General features: G+C 48.1%; 1 protein-coding gene across 2 annotated transcripts; it reads right to left on the bottom strand.

The window, feature by feature from the left end:
- Nucleotides 1–8,034: 8,034 nt before the first annotated feature.
- LOC112066143 (small integral membrane protein 10-like protein 2A) lies at nt 8,035–11,906 on the bottom strand. 2 transcript variants are annotated; one of them, XM_024128241.3, is made up of 4 exons: nt 11,311–11,906; nt 10,177–10,886; nt 9,004–9,729; nt 8,035–8,267 (listed from the first exon to the last, which is right to left on the bottom strand). In XM_024128241.3, the coding sequence occupies exon 1, from the start codon at nt 11,892–11,894 to the stop codon at nt 11,658–11,660; it is 237 nt and encodes a 78-aa protein (XP_023984009.1). In that variant the 5' UTR covers nt 11,895–11,906; the 3' UTR covers nt 8,035–8,267; nt 9,004–9,729; nt 10,177–10,886; nt 11,311–11,657. The 2 variants fall into 2 exon arrangements, 1 of the variants encoding a protein (XP_023984009.1); XR_003677975.2 differs by lacking the exon at nt 10,177–10,886 and having other exon boundaries at nt 11,311–11,652.
- Between the last annotated feature and the right edge of the window lie 12,865 nt (nt 11,907–24,771).

Genomic DNA, 24,771 nt, shown 5'->3' with positions numbered 1-24,771 from the left:
TGAAACAAATGTACATCAGAAAATACTTTTTAAAGCAAAAAGTCCTGATCCAAAGCCAAAACTCACCATTAGGGTAGATTCAGGAGAGTTTTCTGTCTGTTTGGACTAGCTGGATAAAAGGGGTATGTCTGGCAGTGGTGCAGAGGAAAATCCAGATGTAGAGATGAACACTTGCCCCTGGTCTCCAACTTAATATTGGATCAAAGACAAATAATAATTCTCTGCTTTACAGTGTCCTATTAATCTCTGTTATGGCAGTACCTTCAAAGGATAGAAACAACGGCTAGAACCTTCTATTTTGTGCCGCTGCTCTTACCCCTGAGCTGCTGAGGATTGCTGTTCACCCCACTCCTGGCTTGACGGTATGAAATACTGCCTTCTACTCTTCTCTAGAGTCACTGTTAGAAAGCTGCCATCTACTTTGTTCTTGAATATTCACTTGGCTGTCTTGCTGCCATCATGGTATTTGGGTCACATGTTGTATGATGGATGCTCTCTCCTCTTCAAATTGAGGAAAGTGCAAGTGAGGGCCCTGCCATCAACAATTAGGTTGGCCGAGGAAGACAAGAGGAACCCCTCCCACCCCAGCTTTGGCCTCTTTGTTGGGACTGAGTTTCTGAGAAGGAGTATGTGAAGCCCGTCCTGGAGGCTGCTGCGCGCCATGCGCCCCAGCGGGAGAGCGGAGAATGTGCACGTACCACCAATGCCCCCTCCCCAGTCTTCGGACCATTTAGCCTACAAAACACAGCTTTCCGCTAGCAGCGCTTGTCTGACGTTTGGTTTTGAACAAAGCTGGGATTTTGGAGCCCCTTCACACCTGGGGCTCACCCGGTCTCATGACTATGCGTAGACCATCCTCACAGGCCTAAGATTGGGAAGAACGCTTCCAAACCAGGGGAGAGGGGGTTGTCCTCAAAGAGGCTGCCTGGGAAAAGTGGAATGTGGGTCACGTGCAAGAAGTTCTCCTTCCTCCTCAACAGATACCAGATGTTCTGAAGAAAGCAGGTGTGCCTTCTCCTCCAGCCATCTCTGTGGGAAGGTGGGCTGGGTGCTCTCTGCTCTCTGCAGGTGTTGGGAGTCTGTCAGTGAGCATTATCCCCTCGAGGCAGTGCCGGTTCTTGCCATACCTCGAAGGATCGCTTCAATTCCTCTGTCCCAGCTTCGCTGTGGGTGGTCTCTCTTTCAGTGCACCAGTTACCACCAGGGCCCCAGCTTTCCTCTGCAATATTATTTTTTCATTCACTAATCTGAATAGGGTTACTAAAGAATTACTCACTCTGGCCACTTTTTAAGGAATTGCTATGACTCTACTTCTTTGTCACCCTCGTGGGAAGTTCTTTTTGGCAACTTACCCAGCCCAGGACACATGGTTTCTGCGGAGTCCCAGGGTACGCCTACAATTGAGACTGGCTGGCTTTTCCACAGGGGATTTTGGGGGAACGTGGGGACACAGGGGTTCCTCCCCCACTGCAGTTTTGGCCTGGAAATGTGACCTGGGGTGGGTCTCCTTTAAAAATGCCCGGTGCTCATATGGACCGTTCCCACTCTTCACGATAACCTCTATTGACGGGTCTTCATGTTTATATTGAATAATGCAGAGGAACTCTTCTCATCTATTTAAGGCAATTGGTTACGGAGTCTCCCTGACCCACGTACTCACAGCTCTTGGGTTTTGCACCCATTTGTCCCAAGGGAATTGCTCCCTGGGCTCTGAGGTGATTCCAACCCTAATGCATGGTCTGTCTGTCGTCTTCCCCCCATTGGTGAGTCGTCCTATCACACAGGGGGATTCTGCCTCTTCTTCAGTCAAATGTTGTTGGACAGGCCTCAGAGCAAATGTGGAGCCAGAGAAGTAGAAAATGTCTGGGATCCGTGCAGGAAGCCATATTACACTTTCTCAACTCCAAGAAGCAAAGATGGCCTGGAACTCACAAATCAGACCCCAAATCTGTAGCCATGCAATTCCCAGAGGTCTGTGTGAGGGGAAGAGCCAAATGTCAAAGGGGTGAGGTAGTGTCCACTGTGGCCCCTGGAGAGGGCTGGTCAAAGGTAACTGCTGTTCCTAGCACTCGAATGGTCATGGTGAAGAGGTGACACAACTCTGCAACCTGTCACTGACAGGACATCTTCTGTCAGTGTGGTTCCTTTCTCAACCAAAATTCTGATCCCAAACAAGTCATACCTCACTGAGAGGTGGGTAGAGACCCATTCTCCCACTTTGTGTGGTTGGGAGGAGGTAGCCATTCAGTGTCTAGCACTGGGAAAGCTTTCAGGTAGTTGGGATTTGTCCCTATGGCATGAAACAGAATAAACAGGGGAAGTAGAAGGGCAAATACAAATGAAAAAGAAGAGGCTTACTTCTTGTGTATTGATTGATATGATTTCAAACCCACTGGTTTTGATGTAAGAATGAAGCTGTTTTGCTCTAAGAGTGAAGTTGTTTACATTGAGGAAGCTGTGTCGGGATGTCACGGACATCTGTGGTTGTCAGTAAGCACACAGCAGTTCAACTACTATCAAGCACTGCTGGGGGCTTAAAGAACACGAGGAGGATCATCTATGGCTGGGGAACATTTAAGCTTTAAATGCCAAGAGGTGTGAACAGCATCTCCAGAGTGTTTGGTCTGGGCCAGGCGACTCTTTGCTGATCTAAATAGTTCTCTGAAGACCTTGCAGGGGCAGGGATGGGGATTAGCTCCTGCCTGGACAAAGCGGCTCTTTGCCTGCAGTGGTGAAAGCCGTGCAGTGGCCTGAGAGGGAGATCACTGTGCCTGCCAACATGGCGTCTTCCTTCCCTAGCAACGTGCCCCAGCAACGGGGGACTTTTGCTTTGTGCAGGCAGCTGGACCTCAGCTCGTCAGCTCGTGGTTGGCTAAGCCCACTCTTTCGAGAACCTACTGTAGAAAGGTGCAGCTCAACTAAATTTGGACTTTATTCCTTTTATCTCCCCCTTGCCTGGAACCATAGTGTGATTAATCTATAATTGGTTTGGAGTATTTCTTCATTGGTTCATTAGGAGATATTATCCTGTATGCTGTTGGCTTGTGAAATTACTATAATTCCCTCAGTGAACCTGTGTTAAATAAATTATTGGTAAAGACAGTCTCAGTCTCTGAGCATAATTTGCCAGAAACCAAACCAAACAATTCTCCTTGTTGAAAATAAGGAGAATTGTTTTTCCTTCAGAACTTCTTCCTCTGTACTTTTCAAATGTATGTAAGTTTTATAATGGCCAAATAAACCTCTTGCCAGTCTCACAACACAGGAATGTCTCCTCAAGGACCGGGAAGCCATCTCTTGAAGTGTCATCATCCCGAAAGAGAAAGCTCTGGTCTGGGCGGCAGAGGCGGCTCCGTCTTGTGTGCAGGGGGTTTGGGGCGTCCCTAGTCCCCGAGAGCTGGGCCGGCACCACCCAAGCCCCAACTCTCCATTGGTCTCAAGTGGGGAAGACGGGGGCAGAGAAGGCGCTTCCCAGCCCTGCATTTCCCCAGCTGCTCCTGAAGCAGATGCCTTTCCAGATTTCCCCTACGGTGCATCGGCCCGATCTGAGGGTGACTCTGATTATATTTCACAAACGCCCATGTATTTGAAGCCAAGTGGAGGAATCATGTACCTGTCCCCGGTCGGAGGGCAGGGGCCGTGTTGAACTTGCTCACCTTTGTGCCCTAGAAACCTGCCCGGGAGTCTGGCACCGAGGGGATGACTCGGGGGACACTGAGAAGGCATCATTTTGTTGGCGGGGAACCTTTAAACTGAGAAGGTTTGCTGGGTAGCGTGGTGTCCCTGCTCTGGTTGCATTGATTCCGTGGGTGCTGAGCGCTCGCCTGTGCCCGGGCAGGAGTGGGAGGTGAGCACCCGACTTCACCCCAGACCCCAGGCAGGCTGGCCTCAGCACCAGGACAACTCCCATGCCCCTGGGTTCTAGGTTGTAAAAATAGAACTACCGTGTGATCTAGCAGTGCCACTTCTGGGTATATAGTTAAAGGATATGAAAACAGAATATCGAAAAGATATCTGCACTCCCATATTTATTGAAACATTATTCATAATAACCAAGATATGGAAAGAATCTAAGAATCCATTAATGGATGAAAGGACAAAGGAGATGTGATATGTATATATATATATATATATATATACACACACACACACACACACACACACACACACACACACACAGAGAAATTATTTTTCTTTTTTTTTTTTTCTTGGCCACATAGAATGTGGGATCTTAATTCCCCGACCAGGGATGGAACCCGCACCCCCTGCAGTGGAATAGCGGAGTCTTAAGTTTTAACCACTGGACCACCAGGAAAGTACCATAGAGGAATTTTAAAAATTTTTTATAGTTGATTTACAATATTGTGTTAGTTTCAGGTGTACAGCAAAGTGATTCATATATATTCTTATAAGAATTATATATATAATTATATATATATATTCTTTTCTTTGATTCTTTTCCATTATAGGTTATTATAAGATATTTAATATAGTTGCTTGTGCTATAAGGAAATCGTTGTTGTTTATCTATTTTATTTATGGTATTGTGTACCACAGAGGAACATTATTCAGCCATGAGAAAGAAGGAAATCTTTCCATTTGTGACAATATGGTTGGGACTTGAGGGCATTATGCTAAGTAAGATAAGAAAAACAGAGAAAGACAGATACTATCTGACATCACATTATGTAGAATGTAAAAAAGCCAAAGTCATAAAAACAAAGAGTAGAACCATGGTTAGCAGGGGCTGGGAGGTGGGGAAATTGGGGAAAGGTTATTTAAGGATACAAACTTGCAAACAGGAGATGAGTTCTGGGGATGTAATGCACAGCCTGGTGATTATAGTCGACAAAACTGTATTATAAACTTCAAAGGTGCTAAGGGACTAGATCTTAATTATTCATACTGCAAAACAGAAATGATAATTATGTGATGTGATGGAGGTGTTAGCTAACACTATAGTGGTAATCAAATTGCAATATATAAATGTACCAAACCAACACGTGTACACCTTAAAGGTAGACAATTTATATGTCAATTATATCTCAATAAAAAATTACTCTCTATAGTTTAAAACTGCAAATGGCCAATGGACATATGAAAAATTTTAATCTTGATATGTATTGAAAGGCATGCAAAATAAAATATCAAAATAAACAATTTGGCTTATCCAACTGAGAGACTGAAAACCTGTCTTGAGACTTCGGTACGGGTAAAGGCGAGGAGCAGACAGAAAGGATCCACGACTTTATCCCAGGACAACTGGAGAGTGGATTTAATTCTAGCCGTGAATTGGGGATGATGGGAAAGGAAGAGTTTTAGGGAAAGGATGAGTTAAATGAAAGATTACACTGATCTTGAGGAGAGAGAAATGCACCCAGCCTGAGGCAGGAAAGGCAGTAACAGACTTTAAAACGTGTTGTGACCCACAGCTGCCACCCTTGTCTCGAAACAGTCTCACTCCTGAGTGGCATGACCAGAGTAACTTGGCACCGCTGCTCTGGAGGGTGTCAAACCCCTAAGACATGCATACCCTCCGGCCCACTTGCAGGAGTGTATGGTAAGAGATTGACCATGACTGCACCACAGCGTTTATCCACAAGGACATCTGTCACCGCGTCATCAGTAAAAACCGATAAAAACCACAAAAGCAAACCAAACCCAACAACAACCTCAAACTCAACCCCCCAAACAAACAACAACAAAGGAAAACAAGCAAGAGGCAGTGCGAAATACATGATGAAACCTTCATTCCAGAGATACTCGGTGGCTTTGGAAGCAGAAGCATACTTAATCACACAGGAAGATGAGCAGGAAGTATTTATGTCATAAAGTGAAAAAAGTCATATGTTCCTAATTTTACATATATAAAGGACATGCACGCAAAGTGAAAATTCATCCGAAACTGGGCAGTTTCCCTCGGGGGAGGATGGGCTGGGACTCTGTACGCCGTTTCTATCTCTCGTGTTCTGACTGTATTGTGTTCTGACTAGCCCTCCTGGAACTGCCCTCTCAGCTGCTCTTTCGCCCTCCCCTGACTCAGTTGCTTGGATCCCAGTCAGTCTCCAGAGGTGGGAGGTTCGCGAGAAGACAGGTGGGCCCACCTCAGCGTGGCCCCAGCTGCTCCAATGGGGAGCTCCGCGTTGCTAAGGCTCCCAGCTCCGCCCCCAAGCCCTGGGTTTCTTATCTGTCCCCTGGCTCCTACCCAGAAAGACCAGGGTCGCCTTCAGACTGTGTCCTTGCACCACCCCTCCAGCCTAATTCCCTGCCCCTCCAAGAGGCACTGGGGCCTCAGGAAAGGAGCTTCTGCTTGGGCTTCTAGTTCAGACTGGGCTCCAAGACTCAGTTTCTCCAAAAAATGGGGATAACCGTGGTGCTGGTTTGCAAACTGGTCCTGTACACAGAAGGCAAGGAGAGACCTAGAGAGAAGCAGACCACTCCAGATTGGGAAGGGGGCAAGGTTAATAAGCAAATGAACGTACAGATGAGGCTTGTCTTGAGTGCACGAGACAGTACATCTCCCCACCCACCTGCCAGAATCTTAAAAGTTGGTACAGAGGTCTTAACGGAATTCAGTCACATATTCAGTCCAGACAGTCCCAGAGACGCCTTACTCTCTCAAGGCCGCGTCCTCAAAAGGGCTCTGGCTGTGGGAACAGTGGGCAGAACGTGCATCCCAAGGACAGGGGAAAGGTGAGGAGCCTCCAACTGCCTGAGGCCAGCTCGAGGTTCAACCTCAGTGACATCCTAGTGGTGACCTCCTCCAGAAGGTGGCCATGGGGATAATGAGGTTAAGGCATGGTGCCTGGAGCCTCGGCAGGCTGTCATCCCCTGTCAGTTCGTTTCCTTTCCTCATGGTGACAGGGCTGCTCTGGCTGAGACCTGAGGACATTTGTTGAAGAGACATCCTCACACTGAAGGCCCACAGCACCCTGAAGGCTCCTTCCTGAAAATGCACGAGTGCCCGTGGCTGGCCTGGGGCTCCGCCGTGGTCAGTGGAAGAGCTGGGCTCAGCGCGCAGGCCTCTGGTCTCCTAGGTGCCCCTCTTAACCAGAGCGTGGTGTGCCAGCCTGCCTTCCTCCCTCGCGGGGGAATACGGTCCTCCCTCATCACGGTCCCTTGGCCCCTGGGTGCTGGATCCTCTCTCCCATCTGGCTGTGCCAGGCTACCTGGTCCCTGAAGTGGGTGCAGAACCATCAGGGACTGAGCAGGACCATCGGGCCCAAGGGGCGGGAAGCTCGGGGCTCTGGCCAGGACTGGGGTCTAACCCTCCCTCCTAGAGTGGCGGATGTTGGAAGGGGCCCTCTTGTCAAGGTGCTCTGACTCCTGCGGAGCTCTTGGCGACAGGTGTCTTACCCCAGGCTGCGCTTGCTCCTCGCGTGACCACACCCCGAGTCCTCAGGACACCCCTCTCCTGGCTCCTATGGGCCTGCCTTTCTCCGAGGCGGGTGCTGCCCTCCCCTGCAGGCGTCCCTCGCCCAGCCCTCTGTCCTCGGCCCAGCCTCCCTCTGCAGCAGCCTCAGAGACCCGCCCCCCCCCCCCACGGCTTCTCTGCCGGGACAGCTTGCGTCTAAGATGGGAGTAAGGGAGGCAGGTTTCCAGTCCCGGAGGTTGATCTTCTCCAAAACTCAGGCACCACCTGGCCAGCTGGGAGGTGATGGAGACCCTGCCACCTGCGGCTGCGGAAGGGGCTTCGGGGACACAGAATGATCTGCAGACAGTCCATTCCACCTCACCTACCGCAGCCCACCCTCGGGGTTCAGCTGAATTACGCGCCTTCTAACACCAGCCTCTAAGATGAAGAAAAGGCCTAGGTGTTCGTTTATTCAAATAAAGTTTGTGAATGGGACAAAGTGCCACCTCTTGGGCCAGGCCTGTGCTGCTGCCTTCCCCTCACGGGAGCAGTGGTCCAGGTCAGCTCGGGTCTCGCCGCATCTTCTGACCCGGCACCAGCCCCGCCCTCAGCCCCGCCCCCTTAGAGCCCTCGGGGTGCTCCCCTCCCCCAGCTCCCGGCCACCAGAGTGGGGTGAGCTCGCAGCCGGCCCCTCTCTCCTCCGAGGCGGCAGAAACAGGAGGCCTCCAGGTTTTATTTGATTGAACTCAAAGGACTTTCTTCTTAACTGAGACAGACAACAAGATCTCACAACACCCGAAACGAGAACATTTCTCTGACCAGACGCTGCTGCCCGGTGCAGAGTACATCACACACAGGAAAGTGGGAGTTGTCTTATTCAAGTCGGTGTCTGATTTTGTAGAAGCTCCACTGCCTGAGAAACAGACGGCAAATAAATAAAGTGCTCTGAGAGCCCGTCAAGCAGCAAGGGCCCAGTGGGGGAGACGAGGAAGAGGTGGGAAAGCGGAAGCAGCTAAGTACTCAAGGCCAGAACCCTAAGAACAGCCGCGGCAGGAGCGCATGCTAAGGACGCGTCCCCAGCCCCGCCCATGGCAGGCCCCTCCCACGGCAGGCCCCTCCCACGGCAGGCCCCTCCCACGGCCAGCCCCTCAGAGTGCGCCAGCCCCTCCCACGGCCAGCCCCTCCTACGGCCAGCCCCTCCCACGGCCAGCCCCTCCTACGGCCAGCCCCTCCCACGGCCAGCCCCTCCTACGGCCAGCCCCTCCCACGGCCAGCCCCTCCTACGGCCAGCCCCTCCCACGGCCAGCCCCTCCTAAGGCCAGCCCCTCAGAGCGCAGGCAGCCCCAGCCAGGGCCACCGCCGTGCCCCTCCCACGATGGGGGGGTTCTCTGCGGGTGGGAGGGGGTCTCTGAGCCCGGGCCCCTGGGCCTCCAGCACGCTTTCTCCCCGTTGGGAAGCAGCCCCAGGCAGCTCCGGCTGAGCCCCGAGCCCAGGGAGGACAGGGCACCCTGCACAGCTCACTCTGCCCAACAGCTCCGCGCCCGCTGCAACGCACAGCCGCTCGTGGGTGTGCACAAGCACTCACACACGCGCTCACACCCGCACACTCGCACACACTCATACATGCGCGCTCACACACGGGCACCCACGCGGTCAGCGAAGAGCCTCCCCTGTGCCATTCTCAGGCCCTCTCAGGCTGGCCCAGCAAGAGGCTGGAGCTGGGGATCCCGCCCCCCGGAGGGTGAGAGCTGGGCTTGAAAGGGGCACATCTGCGAATCAGCCCCAAGGAGGCCCCTCGTCCTCTGCCCCTCTCCTCCCGTGCAGCCCCGCGTCACAGTCTCTCAGAGGTGGTCCCCGGAGCTCCGTGGGTGCAGTCCGCAGGCTGGCAGGCTCCCAGAAGTGGCCCTGGGTGGACACAGTTGGGGTGGAGGAGGGCCACCAGGACCAGGGCTCCCGGGTGACTTGGCACAAGGAAGGAAGCCATCAGGCCCCGTCGGTGGGCATCTGTGGGGGGCACGTGGTGGCCGCGGTGCAGCCTCCGGCCCCGGGGTGAGGCAGGCAGAGATCCTCACCTGGGACCCGGGCTCCCGCTGGGCAGCTGAGGAGGGCACATGGGGTGAGGCTCGGCCGCGCTGTCCTGGGGGCCACCAGGCTGCTGGGGTCGTCAGCCCCAGGAACTCTGAGTGCATCGACCATGAACAACCCCGGCCCGAGCAGACGTGGGACCGGTGCGGGGTGAGGGCCAGGGTCTCTGCCGCGCCTCCCCTCTGCACCGCTCCTGGTGCGTCAGTCAGCAGCGCAGCCAAGGCCTCCAGGACCAAGGCAGGCCCATCCAGAGGAGACTCTCCCGTGCGACGCTGGGCCCCGGGGCCAGCCTGGGGACAGAGACGTGGGGTCAGGCGTGGGTCTCAGCCCCATCCCACGCACCACTGTCCCTTCCCCTCCTGGTGACACGGTCCCCAGGAGCCACCCACCCTCCCGACCCCGCCCCCCAAACCGAGAGGGTTGTGCCACTCAACACTGAGGAGCCCTTGGTCCAGCCTTGGGTGGGATTTGCGGCAGGGTGGGGAGGTCCGGCTCTGGGGGTGAGGACCTTGCTCCCCGGGGGCGCTGGGCCTCATCTCTCCGGTGCCCATCTCAGCTCAGACTGTCCCCCGGTCTCCCCTGTGACTTCCCATACACTCCACTTGCCCTACCATGGGCCCCTCTGTCTCTAGGTCCCCTGGGAGCCTCTGCTCCCTTGCCCCATCCCCCTGTGCTAGGTCTTCCAGAAGGTGGGAGAGTGCAGGCCGAGAGGCAGATTCAGCTCCACCACTTCTTACCTGTGTGATAAGGGCCAATCTCTCCCCTCCCAGAGCCCCAGTAGGTGCGGAGGACAGAGCTCCCCCAGCGTGTCGCTAGGTCTGTCCTTCCTTCCCCACGCCAGAACCGGACCACGGGGCCACCCCACCCGTCGGGGTCTCTGCCTGGTCCCTTCCTCTCCTCGTGGGTCAGGCCCTTCTCTAGGCCGCTCCCCAGGCAGCTCTAGGGTCAGGGTCAGGGTTAGGGTTAGGGTTAGGGACTCTCTGCACAAGCCCAGAGAAGGGGCAGGTCACTTCCTATAACACCAGTTCCTGAGACAAAGAAACAGATGGGGACTTGAGAGCTGCCTCCCCACCCAGAGCGGTCCCTGTCCCCCCAGGTGTCACCTCCTCTACAAGCCCCTTCTCCGTCTGTCCTCCCCGCCCCAGCCGAGAGCTGCCCTCCGCTCAAGGAGATCCCCACTTTCCCAAATCCTTGGGGACACGGGGGCTGCTGGAGGCCGTCCAGGGCTGTGGCACCGGGAAGGCACTGGGAGGAGCTGGAGGGAGCGGGGCTGAGATGGGGGGAGGGCCGGGGAGGAATGCGTCTTTCCTGCTCTTCCGTGTCCCCAGATGCGGAGCTTTGGAGGACGCCCGAGGAGAGTGGAGAGGGGACCATCACGGACAGCAGGAGCAGGCAGAGAGCAGTCCCCTGGCCCCAGAGACCAGGCGGGAGGCCGGCGTGCAAAGGGCTGAGGACGAGACAGACCTGGGGTTTGGCCAAGAACACAACCACCCTTCCAGGCTGCCCCGCAGCGGGTAGAGGACAAGGGTAGCAGCATCTTTTCTCCTCTAGGCACCCCCCGGGCCTCCACGAGCCCATTTCCCTCCCCTCCCCCGTGTTCAGGTGACACCACCGGGGCCGTGGGCGGGAGGTGATGGGCTGACCCTCCAAGATGCCGAGGCCGCCGCCTCTCACCCCCATCTTGGAAATATGACAAGGGAGTCCGGAGGGCCTGCGCCCGCCCTGCCTGGCCTGCTCGCGGCTAGGCAGCTTTCCGGGCTGGCTTCCCCGGGCCTCTTCCACGCCTCCCGCAAACCACCCAGGGGCCTGGACATCTAGATGTCATGGCAACCGCCTCCCTCCAGCCCGAAGTCCAACCTCTGGCCTCCTACCTCTTCGGTCAGGGCCAGTCATTCACGTTCCTGCTGCAGAATTTCTTCCTTCTCCTCCCCACTTCGGCCAAGGTGAGGCAACAGGTCGGCCGCACTCAAGTAATTTTCTCGAGTGCGATGGAAAGGGCCCGCTTCGCGAGTTTCTGTGCACTTCGTCACCGGCCGCGACGTGGGTGACCACAGCCGGGGCTTGGGGCTCGGTGGCCGTGACCTCCGCCGAGGTCTAGGGTCCGGGGGCCCGGGCCGCCCCTTCTCCTTCCCCCGCCGCGTCCCGGCGGCCCTGGGCCCCGCGGAGCTTCATGCCGGCGCCCCTGCCGTCGTGGCCGGGCGACGGTGGTCGCGGGCGCTCACTCGATCCGCACCTGCAGGCGCACGTTGAGCATCACCGAGGCCACGATGTAGAAGTAGGGGAAGTTCACGCGCAGCCGCCAGGCCAGGTCGAAGAAGGTGATCAGCGTGCGCGTGAGCCCCTTGCAGAAGGCGCCGTACGAGCCGCGGGCCGCGGCCGAGCGAGACAGCCGCACCGCCAGGCCCGACAGGGCCGCCGCCGCCGCCGCCGCGGACAGGGCCGCCGACGCCGCCATGGGCCCGGCCCGGCGCAGGCTCCGCCGACCGATCGCACCGCAGGCGGGCGGGCAGGTGGAGGCGAGGCCTTGAGCCGACAGCCAGCAGCCCTCGCGTCCCGCCCCGCTCTCAGTCTCGCCTACCCGGCTGGGCTCCAGCTGCAGTGGCAGCCACAGCCAAGGCTCCGCCTCAGCCGCCCAGGTACAGCTCCGCCCCCTCGCCTGCTCCCAGAGTTGCGGCCGCCAGCATAGCTCCGCCCCTAGCGTGGTCATGCCCCTTGCCGGGCGCCATAGAGCTGCTGGCGCGGACTCAGGCCCACCCCCGGACCCGCCCCCCCGGCATGCCCCGCCTCCTCCCGTGCTGCCAAGAAGAGAGCCCAGAGGGCCTGAGTGCTTTGCAAGGCGCTGCTGCCCTGGGATCCTTTTGCAGACTGTGCTAGAGCAGGGGCAGTGGAGGTCCGGAGGGTCTGGACCGCTGGGTTGATTCTGCACAGAAGGCCCACCCTGAACGCTCGGCCCGTTTACACCATCCCCTCTCCCTCCCTGTCTCCACAGAAAACTGGGCCAGCCAACCCACTGTACTTTTTCTTAGAAGTATTTATTTATTTATTTGGTTGTGCCGGGTCTTAGTTGCAGCAGGCGGGCTCCTTAGTTGTGGCATGCAAACTCTTAGTTGTGGCATGAATGTGGGATCTAGTTCCCCGACCAGGGATGGAACCTGGACCCACCCCCTGCATTGGGAGTGCGGAATCTTATCCACTGCGCCACCAGGGAAGTCCCGCTCTGTACTTTTCTTTAATTCACATTTTTCTGGTAACTCTGCACTATGGAGTTTCACCAAACCCACGTGTGCATTTTTTCCCCTTTCTGGTATATTTGCTGGTGTTGTGTATTTCCTTATTCATGAATTGCCCCATCGTCCTTCCCTTTTACCTGTAGGGGAGGAAAGACTTTCCCTCTACCCTCCTAGATTCAATATGTCAATATATACACTTCCTAGGTCAATGAAAAAAACCGACAACAGGCAGAGTAACAGGAGAAAAGGTATACATATTTATTAATTTTTAATGTTATTTGGGCAATGGCGTCATAAGAAAAAGAAAAGAATACCCAGAAAGGCAGTGAGATTTGAGATCTTATATGCCACCTTAACAGGGGAAGGGGAGGGAAGATGTAGGCAATCTAGGGAAGAGTAAATGATTTGTAGAAAGTTGGATGACACCTTAGAAGCATAGATGGGAGATTTCACAGTTTGAGACAGAGTTTGTCTGGGTGTGGTGTTGACATCTAGTTCTTCTCCTGTGGTAAGAGTCAATCTTCCCTGGTTGATGAAACTTCCAAGGAGGGGATTTATGACAGAGTTCCTTGTAGAAGCTCTGTCTTTAAGCAGATAAGGGGATTTCAGAGAAAGCTGTTTTTTCAGATGACTTCAGCTAAAAATAATCAGTAACCGAAGTGGCATATTTGGGGTGGCATGTACTGAAGTCCTTCATACCCTATAGTGATTTCTAAGCACTTCTCTTAATCCATTGTTTGTCCTGGATACTGCACAGAATCTCTCAGGTTTTCATTTGCCCTTGTTCATGGCATTTCTTGCTGGTGTGTTTAAAAGCCCTTTCATGGTTTCATCTCATCTTTATTGTAAACCAAGTCCAACCCAAACCTGATCATGTTTTCAAGATTATTTAATGAAGTGGAAAAACGCTCATGTTTCCTTATAGTTGTAACTTTTAAAAAGCTGTCTGCAAGAGGTAGAGTCACCACGACCCCATCCCAGTTTCACAAGGAGGGCCGCCCTGAGTATTAAGGCATCACATTTGAACATCTCTATGGCATCCGTGTGACTGTTTAAGAAACCCAACAGATTCGTATACACTGATTGGGCAATTGTCCTACCTACACGGTCAAGGAAAAAAAGGCAAACCTGAAGCGTCAAGGACACTGAAAGAGGTGGTACAGAGTGGAACTAATCGCTGGTTCAGTTTACCACCCATACACACGTACACAAATTCTATATTTGTGAAAACCTCCTTCAGAAGTGAAAGGCAAATAAGGACATTCTCAGATGAAAGAAAATTAAGAGAATTTTTCATCAGCAGACCTACCCTTAAAGAATGGCTAAAGAAAGTTCCCTAGACAGAAAGAAAATGATACCTGAGGAGGATGGCACTTTAGGAAGGAAAAAGAACCATTGGAATGGGTAAAAATAGGGCTAAATAGACTGTCTTGCTCATGAGTTTCAAAAATTATTTTGATGGTTGAAGCAAAAATTATAATGTCATCTGCTGCCATCTAAATACAATGGAGCACTTTATTACATATGGTGGGTATTGGTCTTTTGTTTTCCCATCCAGATATTTGGCTTCAGAAAAAATCAGATTAGGAAATGCTTATAAACAAGCTAGTGTTTCTGTTTTTAAATAACAGTTTCATTGAGATGTAATTCACATAGCGTAGAATTCATCCTTTTAAAATGTGCAATTCAATAGTTTTTAGAATATTTACAAAGTTGTGCAACCAGCACCACTATCTAATTTTAGAAAATTTCCCTCACCCCAAAAAGAAACCCTTTACCCCTTAGCAGTCAAACTCCATCACCCCTTCTCCTAGGCCCTGGCAACCGCTAATGTACTTTCTATCTCTGTGGATTTGCTTATGCTGGACATTTCACATAAATGAAATCATACACTATGCGGCTGTTCATAACGGGCTTATTTCACTTAGCGTAAAGTTTTCAAGGTTCATCTTGTTGTAACCTGTATCAGTATTTCATTTTTTATGGCTAAATAATATTCCATTGTATGGCTAGGACAAATTTTGTTTATCCATTTATCAGTTGAAGGATATTTGGGTTGTTTCCACTTTGGGGCTATTATAATACTGTTAGGAATATTCATGTACAAAGTTTTGTGTGGACATACGTTTTCATTTCTCTTGGGTATATACCTGGCAGTGGAATTGTTAGGCCATATGGTAATTCTATGTTTAACTTTCTAAGGAACAGCGAAAGGGTTTGCCAAAGTGGATGCACCATTTAACAATCCCACCAACAATGTATGAGGGTTATAGTTTCCCCCATATCCTGCCAACACTTGTTCTGCCTGTGTTTTTTATTATAAACATCCTAGTGGATGTGAGGTGGCACCTCATTATGGTATTAATTTTTATTTCCCTAATGACTAATGATGTTGAACATGTCATGTGCTTGTTGGCCATCTTTGGAAAAATGTCTATTCAGACCCTTTGCTGATTTTTTTTTATTGTAGTAAAATAGATGTATCATATGTGACATAATAAGAAAGATATACTTGGTCTTTGACTGTGGTTCCTGACACTGAGTTCCTAAGACTCTTATAATGTCCTGGATGATAGGGGTGCTAGAAGTATCTTATTCAGAGTGCCTAAATCCCTTTCTGGGGTAATAGGAGTGTCTTTCATTCTAATGAGGTGACCCTTGGTGGGCTCCTGGGTAGTTTCAGGATGGGGGCTGGTCACCAGAAGGACCAAGTAATGATTAAAAGCTTAGTGCTTTCAGCCCCAAGGAGAGAAGAACGTGTCCATGTGTTGGAAGGATGGCACACCACAAACTCCACAGGGACACAAACTCCTGTGCTCGAGACCCTTGCTGACCTCTCCCTAAATACTTCTTCATCTGGCTGTTCCCTTGTATCTTTTATAATATCCTTTATAATAAGCTGGTAAGTAGTGTTTCCCTGAATTCCATGACCTGTTACAGCAAATTATCAAACCCGAGGAAGAGATCATGGGAACCCCTGATTACAGCCAAGCTGTAAAGAAGTGTAGAGAACCTGGGAACTCATTACTTGTGATTGGCATCTGAAGTGGGGGCAGTCTTATGGGACTGAGCCCTTAATCTGTGGGATCTGTGCTAACTCTGGGTAGTTAGTGTCAAGATTGAATTAAATTGTAGGGCAACCAGTTGGTGTCCACAGAGAACTGGAGAATTGCTTGGTATAGAAAACCCACACATTTGGTGCCAGAAGTATTGTGAGCAGAGAAAGCTTCCCTTTACATAAAATTTACCATTGTGAAGTGTACAATTCAATGGCATCAAGTCCATTCATAAAGTTGTGTAACCATCACCACTATCTAGTTCCAGAACTTTTTCTCACCCTAAGTGGGAAACCCCATACTCACTAAGCAGTCACAACTTGTCCCCACTTCCCCCTATCATCCCCTGGCAACCACTAATCTGCTTCCTGTCTCTGTGGATTTGCCTGTTCTGGATATTTCATGTGAATGAACTCATCTAATATGTGGCCTTTGTGTCTGGCTTCTTTCATTTAGCATAATGTTTTTAACAATTATCCATGTTCTAGCATATATCAGTACTTCATTCCTTTGTATGGCTGAATAATATTCCATTGTATGGATAGATCACATTTTGTTTATCCATTCATCCATTGAAGGACATTTGTGTCGTTTCAACCTTTTGATTATTGTGACTAATGCTGCTATGAACATTGGGTACACGTATTTGTTTGGACATCTGTTTTCAATTCTTTTGGGTATATACCTTGGAGAGGAATTGCTGGATCATATGGTAATTTTATGTTTACTTTTTGAGGAACTAGGGAACTGTTTTCCACAGTAGCTCCACCTCATCCTCCCTTCCCGCCATTCACCCCTTAGCCTCTGGAAGGTCTCATGCCGTAGAGGACTTCCCCTTACATGCAAATCTGTCATAGCACTGCCCAAATGAAACTCTTATACTACTTCCTCGTGGTCATATTTGCCCCTTGGTTAACCCTGTAATCCTTCAAATTCACCACCATCGGCCCGCATACCTGCTGGTTCTGCATCTGCACATACGGAGGGCTGACTGTATTCATTGTACTAGCCATTTTACCATTTTACATAGCACACTAGAGCATCCATGGATTTTGGTATGGGGGAGGGGGTGAGGCTCCAGGAACCAACTCCACGCAGATACAGAAGGACGACTATATATTGTCCCAGTCCAGATTTGTTTCGGGGAGACTTTAGTGAAATGGGAGAGCTGCTGGAAAAACGGCACCCCAACATGACCCTGCCCCCGAAAGAGACACTCAGCGCTCCGCTCTTGCCTCTTTGACGGCACTCCACGGCCGCAGCAAAGGAGCATTGCAGCTGGAGGAAGGAAGATGCCCTTGCTTCAGAAGCGACTGGATATCGGCTCTTCATAAATCAGCATTTTCCAAATCAGCCTGGATTCCCAGACACTGTGCTTAAGGGCACCCAGCACTCGGGCTCTGCCCGCCTATATAGTACTCTGTGCCACGGACGTGGGACTTTTTGTTGATGCCTCTTGGAATGCAACAGCCAGTGCAGTTTCTTCTGTCCAGCCGCAGAATCTGTTGAACATCCATTTCCTTTCCAGAACTAATGACTTTTGTTTTTCCATCCTAAGAGAACTTTGAACCCAGGAAGGTGGCCACTGCAATCCATGGAGGGGATTGTATAAGTCATTTTATATGTCTGTTGCTAATATTTTGTTTGAGGTGAGAGGAGAACCTTCTTCTTTTGTTGAGTTTTTAAAACATTTTTGTAAATGTATTTTAAAATCGTTGCCTACCAGCTGTTAAAACTCCAAACTCTGCAGGGTTGTCACGGACTCAATTCCCCGTTTGTGGCCAACGCTATCGGGCAACTTGTCTGTGGGAGTAATTCAGAATTGGGCCCAAAGAATTTGCATTAGCCTCATTTTTCTTCTTCAGGTACCATGCTGGCCGCCACACAAGAGAGGCATAGTGGTAGTGGTGTCAGATTTCTACCAAGTCGTCAAATATTTCCATTTAAAGAATTTGATCATCATATCCACGTTGCATTCTTGTCTTTTAGTGTGTTTAAAATTTTCCACAGCGATACTGAAGGGTAATCGTCATCTAAAATCCAGTAGTTTGCAGGGGAGGGGACTAAGAGTTGTGAATGGTCCCTGTTGCATGGACTTTCAGGGAAGAGGGCTAGAAAGGAAGTTGAAACTGGGGCTCTGGGACAGGTTAGGTGGGGGTCTGTAGACTCAGTTAATCTGAACTCACAATCTTCATTATTATTTAACTGGGAACTGCAATTCACATGTTGGACCCCTAGCCAAGGAAAAGGATTTTTGAATAAAGGAATATATTGACCATCAGGATTACATTAAAATGAGAAATACTCTTCTGTCAAAAAACATCCAAAATCTCAGGGCATACATCAAGCTGGTGAAAATATTCACAAATACAGCAGACAAAAGGCTGACATCTTTCCTGTGTAAGAAACTCCTATGAATCGATTAGATAAACAAAGGACATGAACAGGCAATTTACAACATGGGAACCACAACTAGTTTACAGACATGGAAAAATGTTCAGGCTCTCTGGTACAAAGGAAATTCAAATTCAGACAGTAACGAGATACTCTTTTTACCTATCTAATTAACACAATTAAAAAATATATACCACCATCACCAACCAAAAAAGAATAGCTAGTACCCAGTGGTGATAAAGGTGTGGTATATAACATAATTCTCATACATTATTGGTGGGAATGTAATTTTGAGTAATCCTTTTGGAAATAAACTAGGTAATATAAAGAGAACCATACAATTTTTATATCTTTGACCCATAATTTCCTTTTCTGGGAGTTTACTGGAAAACATAAACCTATATATGTGCTATGGACTATTTTTCCCCAAAATTGTGTTTCCTCCAAATTCATATGTTGAATTTCTAACCCTCATGTGATACTATTTGAAAGATAATTAACTTTATATGAGGTCATGAGGGTGGGACCTTCATGATGGGATTAGTACCCTTGTAAGAAGAGATACCAGAGAGCTTGCCCTCTTTCTCTTTCCCCACAACGTAAAGACACAGCCAGAACGCACCTGTCAACAAGCCAGGAAGACAGTTCTCATCAGAAATCAACCATATTGGCACCTTGATCTTAAACTTTTAGCCTCCAGAACTGAGGGAATATTAATTTCTGTCGTTTAAGCCACCTGGTCTATGATATTTTGTTATGGCAGCCCAAGCTGACTAAGACAACATGACTTTCATTCATTCATTCTTTTATCTGTTTATTCAGCAAATATTTATTGAGAGTCTGCTATACCCTAGGCACTATGTTATGTGCTGAGGACACCATGAGGAATCAGGCAGGCATGGTCCTTGCCCTCATGGAGCTTACCGTGTGGTGGAAAGATACACATGAAACAGAAAATTATGGCAAGTGCCATGGAGGAAAAGTACAGAGCACTATGAGAACATACACTATGGGATTGACTGGGGTTATTTACACAAGCAATGAATTGAAAACAACCTGAAGATCCATATAAAAGAGATTACTTCAAGAAGTATCAATGCATCCACTTGGAGGATTACTACAAAGACATTTAAATGTCCTTTTATAGTGATGGAAAATTGCTAAAAGAAAAAAAGGATAAAAATTGAGGACCTAGGGGGGTCAGATCAAGATGGCAGAGTAGGAGGGCATGGAGCTCACTTCTCCCCACAAACGCATAAAAAATACACCTACATGTGGAATACTTCTCACAGAAAACTAACTCGAAACTGGCAGAAGAACTCTTATACAACAAAAGCTGCAAAAAATATTTCCATGTAACAGGGTAGGATGGAAAAAAGGCATAGGGTCAGGACCTCTGCCCCTGGGAGGGATCTGCAAGGAAGAGAAGGTCCAGAACCTCACCCTGGGGAGCAAGTGGGTTGAGCCACAGACCAGACATCCCAGGCCTGGGGTCCTATGCTGAGCAGACAAGCTGCCTTCACTGCTGGGAGAACCAAAGGGACAGAGAGAAGGGCTGGAGAAGCCAAGATTCCACTTGCAAAGAGTGTGGGGTACTGACTTACCGACAAACAGGACATAAAAAGCCATGCACTGTCAGCTGCCACCACGGTGCACTTCCCCATTCCAAAGGGGCAAACACCCCAGCCCTGCTCACTGCACACCGCAGCTTGGTGCAGGTTCTGGGCCAGCTGGGCCCTGGGAAAAGACTATGTCTAGCTATGCAGATACAGCCCTGAGGCCTAGAGTGTTGTCCAGGTGGGGTGGTGTCAGCCAGTGTTGGCACTAGCTTAATCAGAGGCTCATATCTCTGAGGGCAGCACAACCACTTCAAATCCTACACCCACAATGCCCCGACCCCCAGCCCCAGCCTAGCAAACAGTCCAGCCCCACCCACTCCACATCCCAGCCTTGCACTAGATCTGAGACAACCACAACAGGAGAAAGGATGCAACCTTGGGCTGCATCTGAGCAGAGCTGCAGATGCCTGCACAGGCCACACACCACCCTCTGTGAGCACATGAGCCTCACTTACCTCAACACTCCCCTCCTTTGGGGCAAAACATGCACTCAAAGGGAACAGAGGCTGCTAGAGTCCAACCCTCAGGTCTTCTGCTCCAGCAACTGGGGAGCAGACCTGGCCCCTAACTGGGTGACAACAGCCATGGAGCAGAGACGAAGTGCCACCTCATACCCTGCACAGGCTTTAGATCCCCCAACACTAACCACATCCCCTATCAAGGTGGTAGCAGCCAGCACACATTGAGGAAAGGCATGGCTGGCATCCACATCAAAAACAGCCCTTGCACTAAATACACTGGACACATGCAGCCTACACAAGGATGCTCCCACATAAAAACACCCTTTCGCAACCACAATACATAAATGTTTCTCCTAAATTCATAGACACGGAGAAAGTTAAGTAAAATAAAAAGGCAGAGGAACTACTCCTAATTAAAGAGCAAGAGAAGACCCCTGAAAAACTAAATAATGAAACAGAGATCACCAGTCTACCAGACACTGAATTTAAAAAAAAAAGAGGTAGGGCTTCCCTAGTGGCACAGTGGTTGAGAGTCCGCCTGCCGATGCAGGGGACATGGGTTCGTGCCCCGGTCCGGGAGGATCCCACGTGCCGCGGAGCGGCTGGGCCCGTGAGCCGTGGCCGCTGAGCCTGCGCGTCCGGAGCCTGTGCTCCACAACGGGAGAGGCCACAACAGTGAGAGGCCCGCATACCGCAAAAAAAAAAAAAAAAGAGGTAATAAAAATACTAACTGAATTAAGAAGACTATTGATACAAATGCAGATCATTCTAACAAGGAGCTAGAAACTATGAAGATGCCCAAATCAAAAATAGATAACTCAATTTCTGAGATAAAAAGCAATCTAGAAGCAATAAACAGCCAACTAAATGACACAGAAGAACAAATAAGTGATCTCGAAGATAGAATAATCAAAATCACCCAATCAGAACAGCAGACAGAAAGACAAATTAAAAAAATGAAAGCAACAAATGAGACCTATGGGATAATATAAACATGCCAACCTACACATATAGGGGTTCCAGAAAGAGGAGAGAGAGAGAGAGAAGGGGATCTAAAATGTATTTGAAGAAATTATGGCTGAAAGCTTCCCAAACCTATAGAAGGAAACAGATATCCAAGTAAGGAATGCACAGAGGATCCCAAACAAGATGAACCCAAAGAGACCCACATCAAGACATACCATAATTAAAATGGCGAACGTTAAAGAAAGGATTCTAAAGGCAGCAAGAGGGAAAAAAAGAGTCATTTACAAGGGAACCCCCATAAAGCTATCAGCAGAAACTTTGCAGGCCAGAAGGGAGTGGCATGATATATTCAGTCTTGAAAGGGAAAAACCTGCATGCAACCTAGGATACGCTACCCAGCAAGATTACCATTTAGAATAGAAGGACAGATAAAGAGTTTCTCAGACAAGCAAAAACTAAAAGAATTCAGTAATACTAAACCTACCTTAAAAGAAATATTGAAGGGCCTTCTCTAGTCGGAAAAGAAGCAAGAAGCTGTAGGAAAGGGAAATATCCCAATAGGAAAGGCAAGTATATAGTAAGGACTGAAGATCATTTAAGTAAACCAGTATGTATATTTTTAAAAATTGTAAAAGTGACTATAACTAGAGTAAACAATAAAAGGATAAGCATGAAGATGTAAAATAGGACATCAAAAGCACAAAATGTGGGGGATGGGAGTAAAAATGTAGATATTTTCAAATGTATTTGAACTTAAATGATTATCAGTTTCATGCAAGTAGATATAGTTGTGGGTGAACATACATGGTAACCACAAATCAAAATCCTTCAACAGACTCACAAAAACCAAAAAAAAAAAAGAGCTCAAGCATACTACAAAAGAAAATCATCAAACCACAATCGGAAAAACAAAAAGAAGAAGAAATAAACAAAGAAGAACTACAAAAACAACTGGAAAGCAAGGAATAAAGTGGCAATAAGTACATACCTATCAATAATTACTTTAAATGGCAATGGACTAAATGCTCCAATCAAAGGACATAGAGTGGCTGATTGGATAAAACAAAAACCTTCAATATGCTGCTTATATGGGACTCACTTCAGGGCGAATCACACACACACACTGAAAGTGAGGGGATGAAAAAACATATTTCATGCAAATGGAAATGACAAGAAAGTGGGGGTACCAATACTCATATCAGACAAAATAAATTTTAAAACAAAGGCCATAAAGAAAGATAAAGAAGGACGTGACATAATGATAAAGGGATCAATACAAGAAGAGGATATTATACTTGTTAATATATATGCACCCACTACAGGAGCACCTAAATATACAAAGCAAATACTAACAGACACAAAGAGAGAAACTGGCAATAATACAATAATAGTGGGAGAATTTAACACCCCACTGAGATCAATGGACAGATCATCCAGACAGAAAATCAGAGGTCCTAAATGAGACAATAGACCAGTTGGACTTAATTTATATCTAAGGACACTACATTCCAAAAAAGTAGAATACACATTCTTTTCAAGCATGCATGGAACATGCTCCAGGATAGGCCACATATTAGGTCACAAAACAAACCGCAATAAATTTAAGAAGATAGAAATTATATCAAGCATTTTTTGCAACCACAACGGTATGAAACTAGAAATCAACTACAAAAAGAAAAACAGGAAAAAAATAAACATGTGGAGACTAAACAATATGCTACTGAAAAGAAAAAAACCAATGGATCAATGATGAAATTAAAGAATAAATCAGAAAATGCCTCCAGACAAACAAAAATGAAAACACAACTTTACAAAATCTATGGGATGCAGCAAAAGCATTCTAAGAGGGAACTTCATAGCGATGCAAGCCTTCCCCAAGAAACAAGAAAAACCTCAAATAAACAACATAAGCTACCATGTAAAAGAATTAGAAAAAGAAGAACAAACGAAGCCCAAAGTCAGCAGAAGGAAGGAAATAATGAAGCTGAGAGTGGAAATAAAATAGAGATAAAAAAACAATAGAAAAGATCAATGAAACTAAAAGCTGGTTTTTTGAAAAGATAAACAAATTAACAAACCTTTAGCCAGACTCACCAAGAAGAAAAGAGAGAGGACCCAAATAATCAAAATAAAATTTGTCCAAAATAAAATGGAAAAATTCATAGAAACATCCAGCCTGCCAAGACTGAGTTGAGAAGAAACAGACAATGTGAACAGACCAATCACTAGAAGCGAGATAGAATCTGTAATTTTAAAAACTCCCTGTAAACAAAAGTCCAGGACCAGACAATGTCTCTGTGGAATTCTACCAAACATATAAAGAAGAACTTATACCTATCCTTCTCAAACTATTCCAAAAGATTGAAGAGGAAGGGACACTCCCAAATTCATCCTATGTGGCCACCATTACCCTGGTACCAAAACCAGACACACTATGTCTCTGTGGAATTCTACCAAACATATAAAGAAGAACTTATACCTATCCTTCTCAAACTATTCCAAAAGATTGAAGAGGAAGGGACACTCCCAAATTCATCCTATGTGGCCACCATTACCCTGGTACCAAAACCAGACAGAGACACTACAAAAAAAGAAAATTATAGGCAGGTATTTTTGATAAGATGCAAAAATCCTCAACCAAATATAAGCAAACTGAATCCAACAACACATAAAAAAGATCAGACACCACAACCAAGTTGGATTCATCCCAAGTTCACAAGGATGGTTCAACATACACAAATTAATCAATGTGATACACCACAATAACAAAAGGAAAGACAAAAATCACATGGTCGTCTCAGTAGACACAGGAAAAGCATTTGACAAAATTGAACATCCATTCATGATAAAAACTCTCATCAAAGTGGGTAGAGAGGGAACATATCTCAACATATTAAAGGCCATTTATGACAAACCTGCAGCCAACATAATACTCAACAGTGAAAAGCTGAAAGCCTTCTCACTAAATTAAGGAAAAGACAAGGATGACCACTCTCACCACTTCTATTCAACATAGTATTGGAAGTCCTAGCCACAGCAATCAGACAAAAAAAAAGACAGAAAGAAAAGAAATAAAAGGCATCCAAATTGGAAGGGAAGTGTTAAAATTGTCATTATACACAGATGACATGATACTCTATATAGAAGCCCCACAAAAACTATTAGAACTGATAATTGAATTCAGCAAGGTAGTAGGATACAAGATTAACACACAGAAATTTGTTGCATTTCTTTACACTAACAATGAAATATCAGAAAGAGAAAGTAAAATTCCTTTTTTAAAATAAATACCTAGGAGTAAACCTGACCAAGGAAGTAAAAGACTTATACGCTGAGAACTATGAAACATTGATAAAGGAAATTGAAGATAGTTCAAAGAAATCCCATGTTTTTGGATTGGAAGAATTAATATTGTTAAAATAGCATACTACCCAAAGCAATCGGCAGATTCAATGCAATCCCTATCAAATTACCCATGACGCTTTTCACAGAACTAGAATAAATAATCCTAAAATTTATATGGAACTATGAAGACCCAGAATTGCCAAAGCAATCCTAGAAAAAAGAACAAAGCTGGAGGCATAACCCTCTCAGACGTCAGACAAT

Source organism: Physeter macrocephalus, chromosome 21 (genome assembly GCF_002837175.3).
Source record: "Physeter macrocephalus isolate SW-GA chromosome 21, ASM283717v5, whole genome shotgun sequence".
Lineage (NCBI taxonomy): Eukaryota > Metazoa > Chordata > Mammalia > Artiodactyla > Physeteridae > Physeter > Physeter macrocephalus.
The sequence above is the reverse complement of the archived record's forward strand: the minus strand, read 5'-3'. Positions and strand labels throughout refer to the sequence as shown.

Excerpts from the sequence above, each read along its gene's own strand:
- LOC112066143 (XM_024128241.3), bottom strand. The coding sequence starts at position 11,894 with ATGGCGGCGTCGGCGGCCCTGTCCGCGGCGGCGGCGGCGGCGGCCCTG.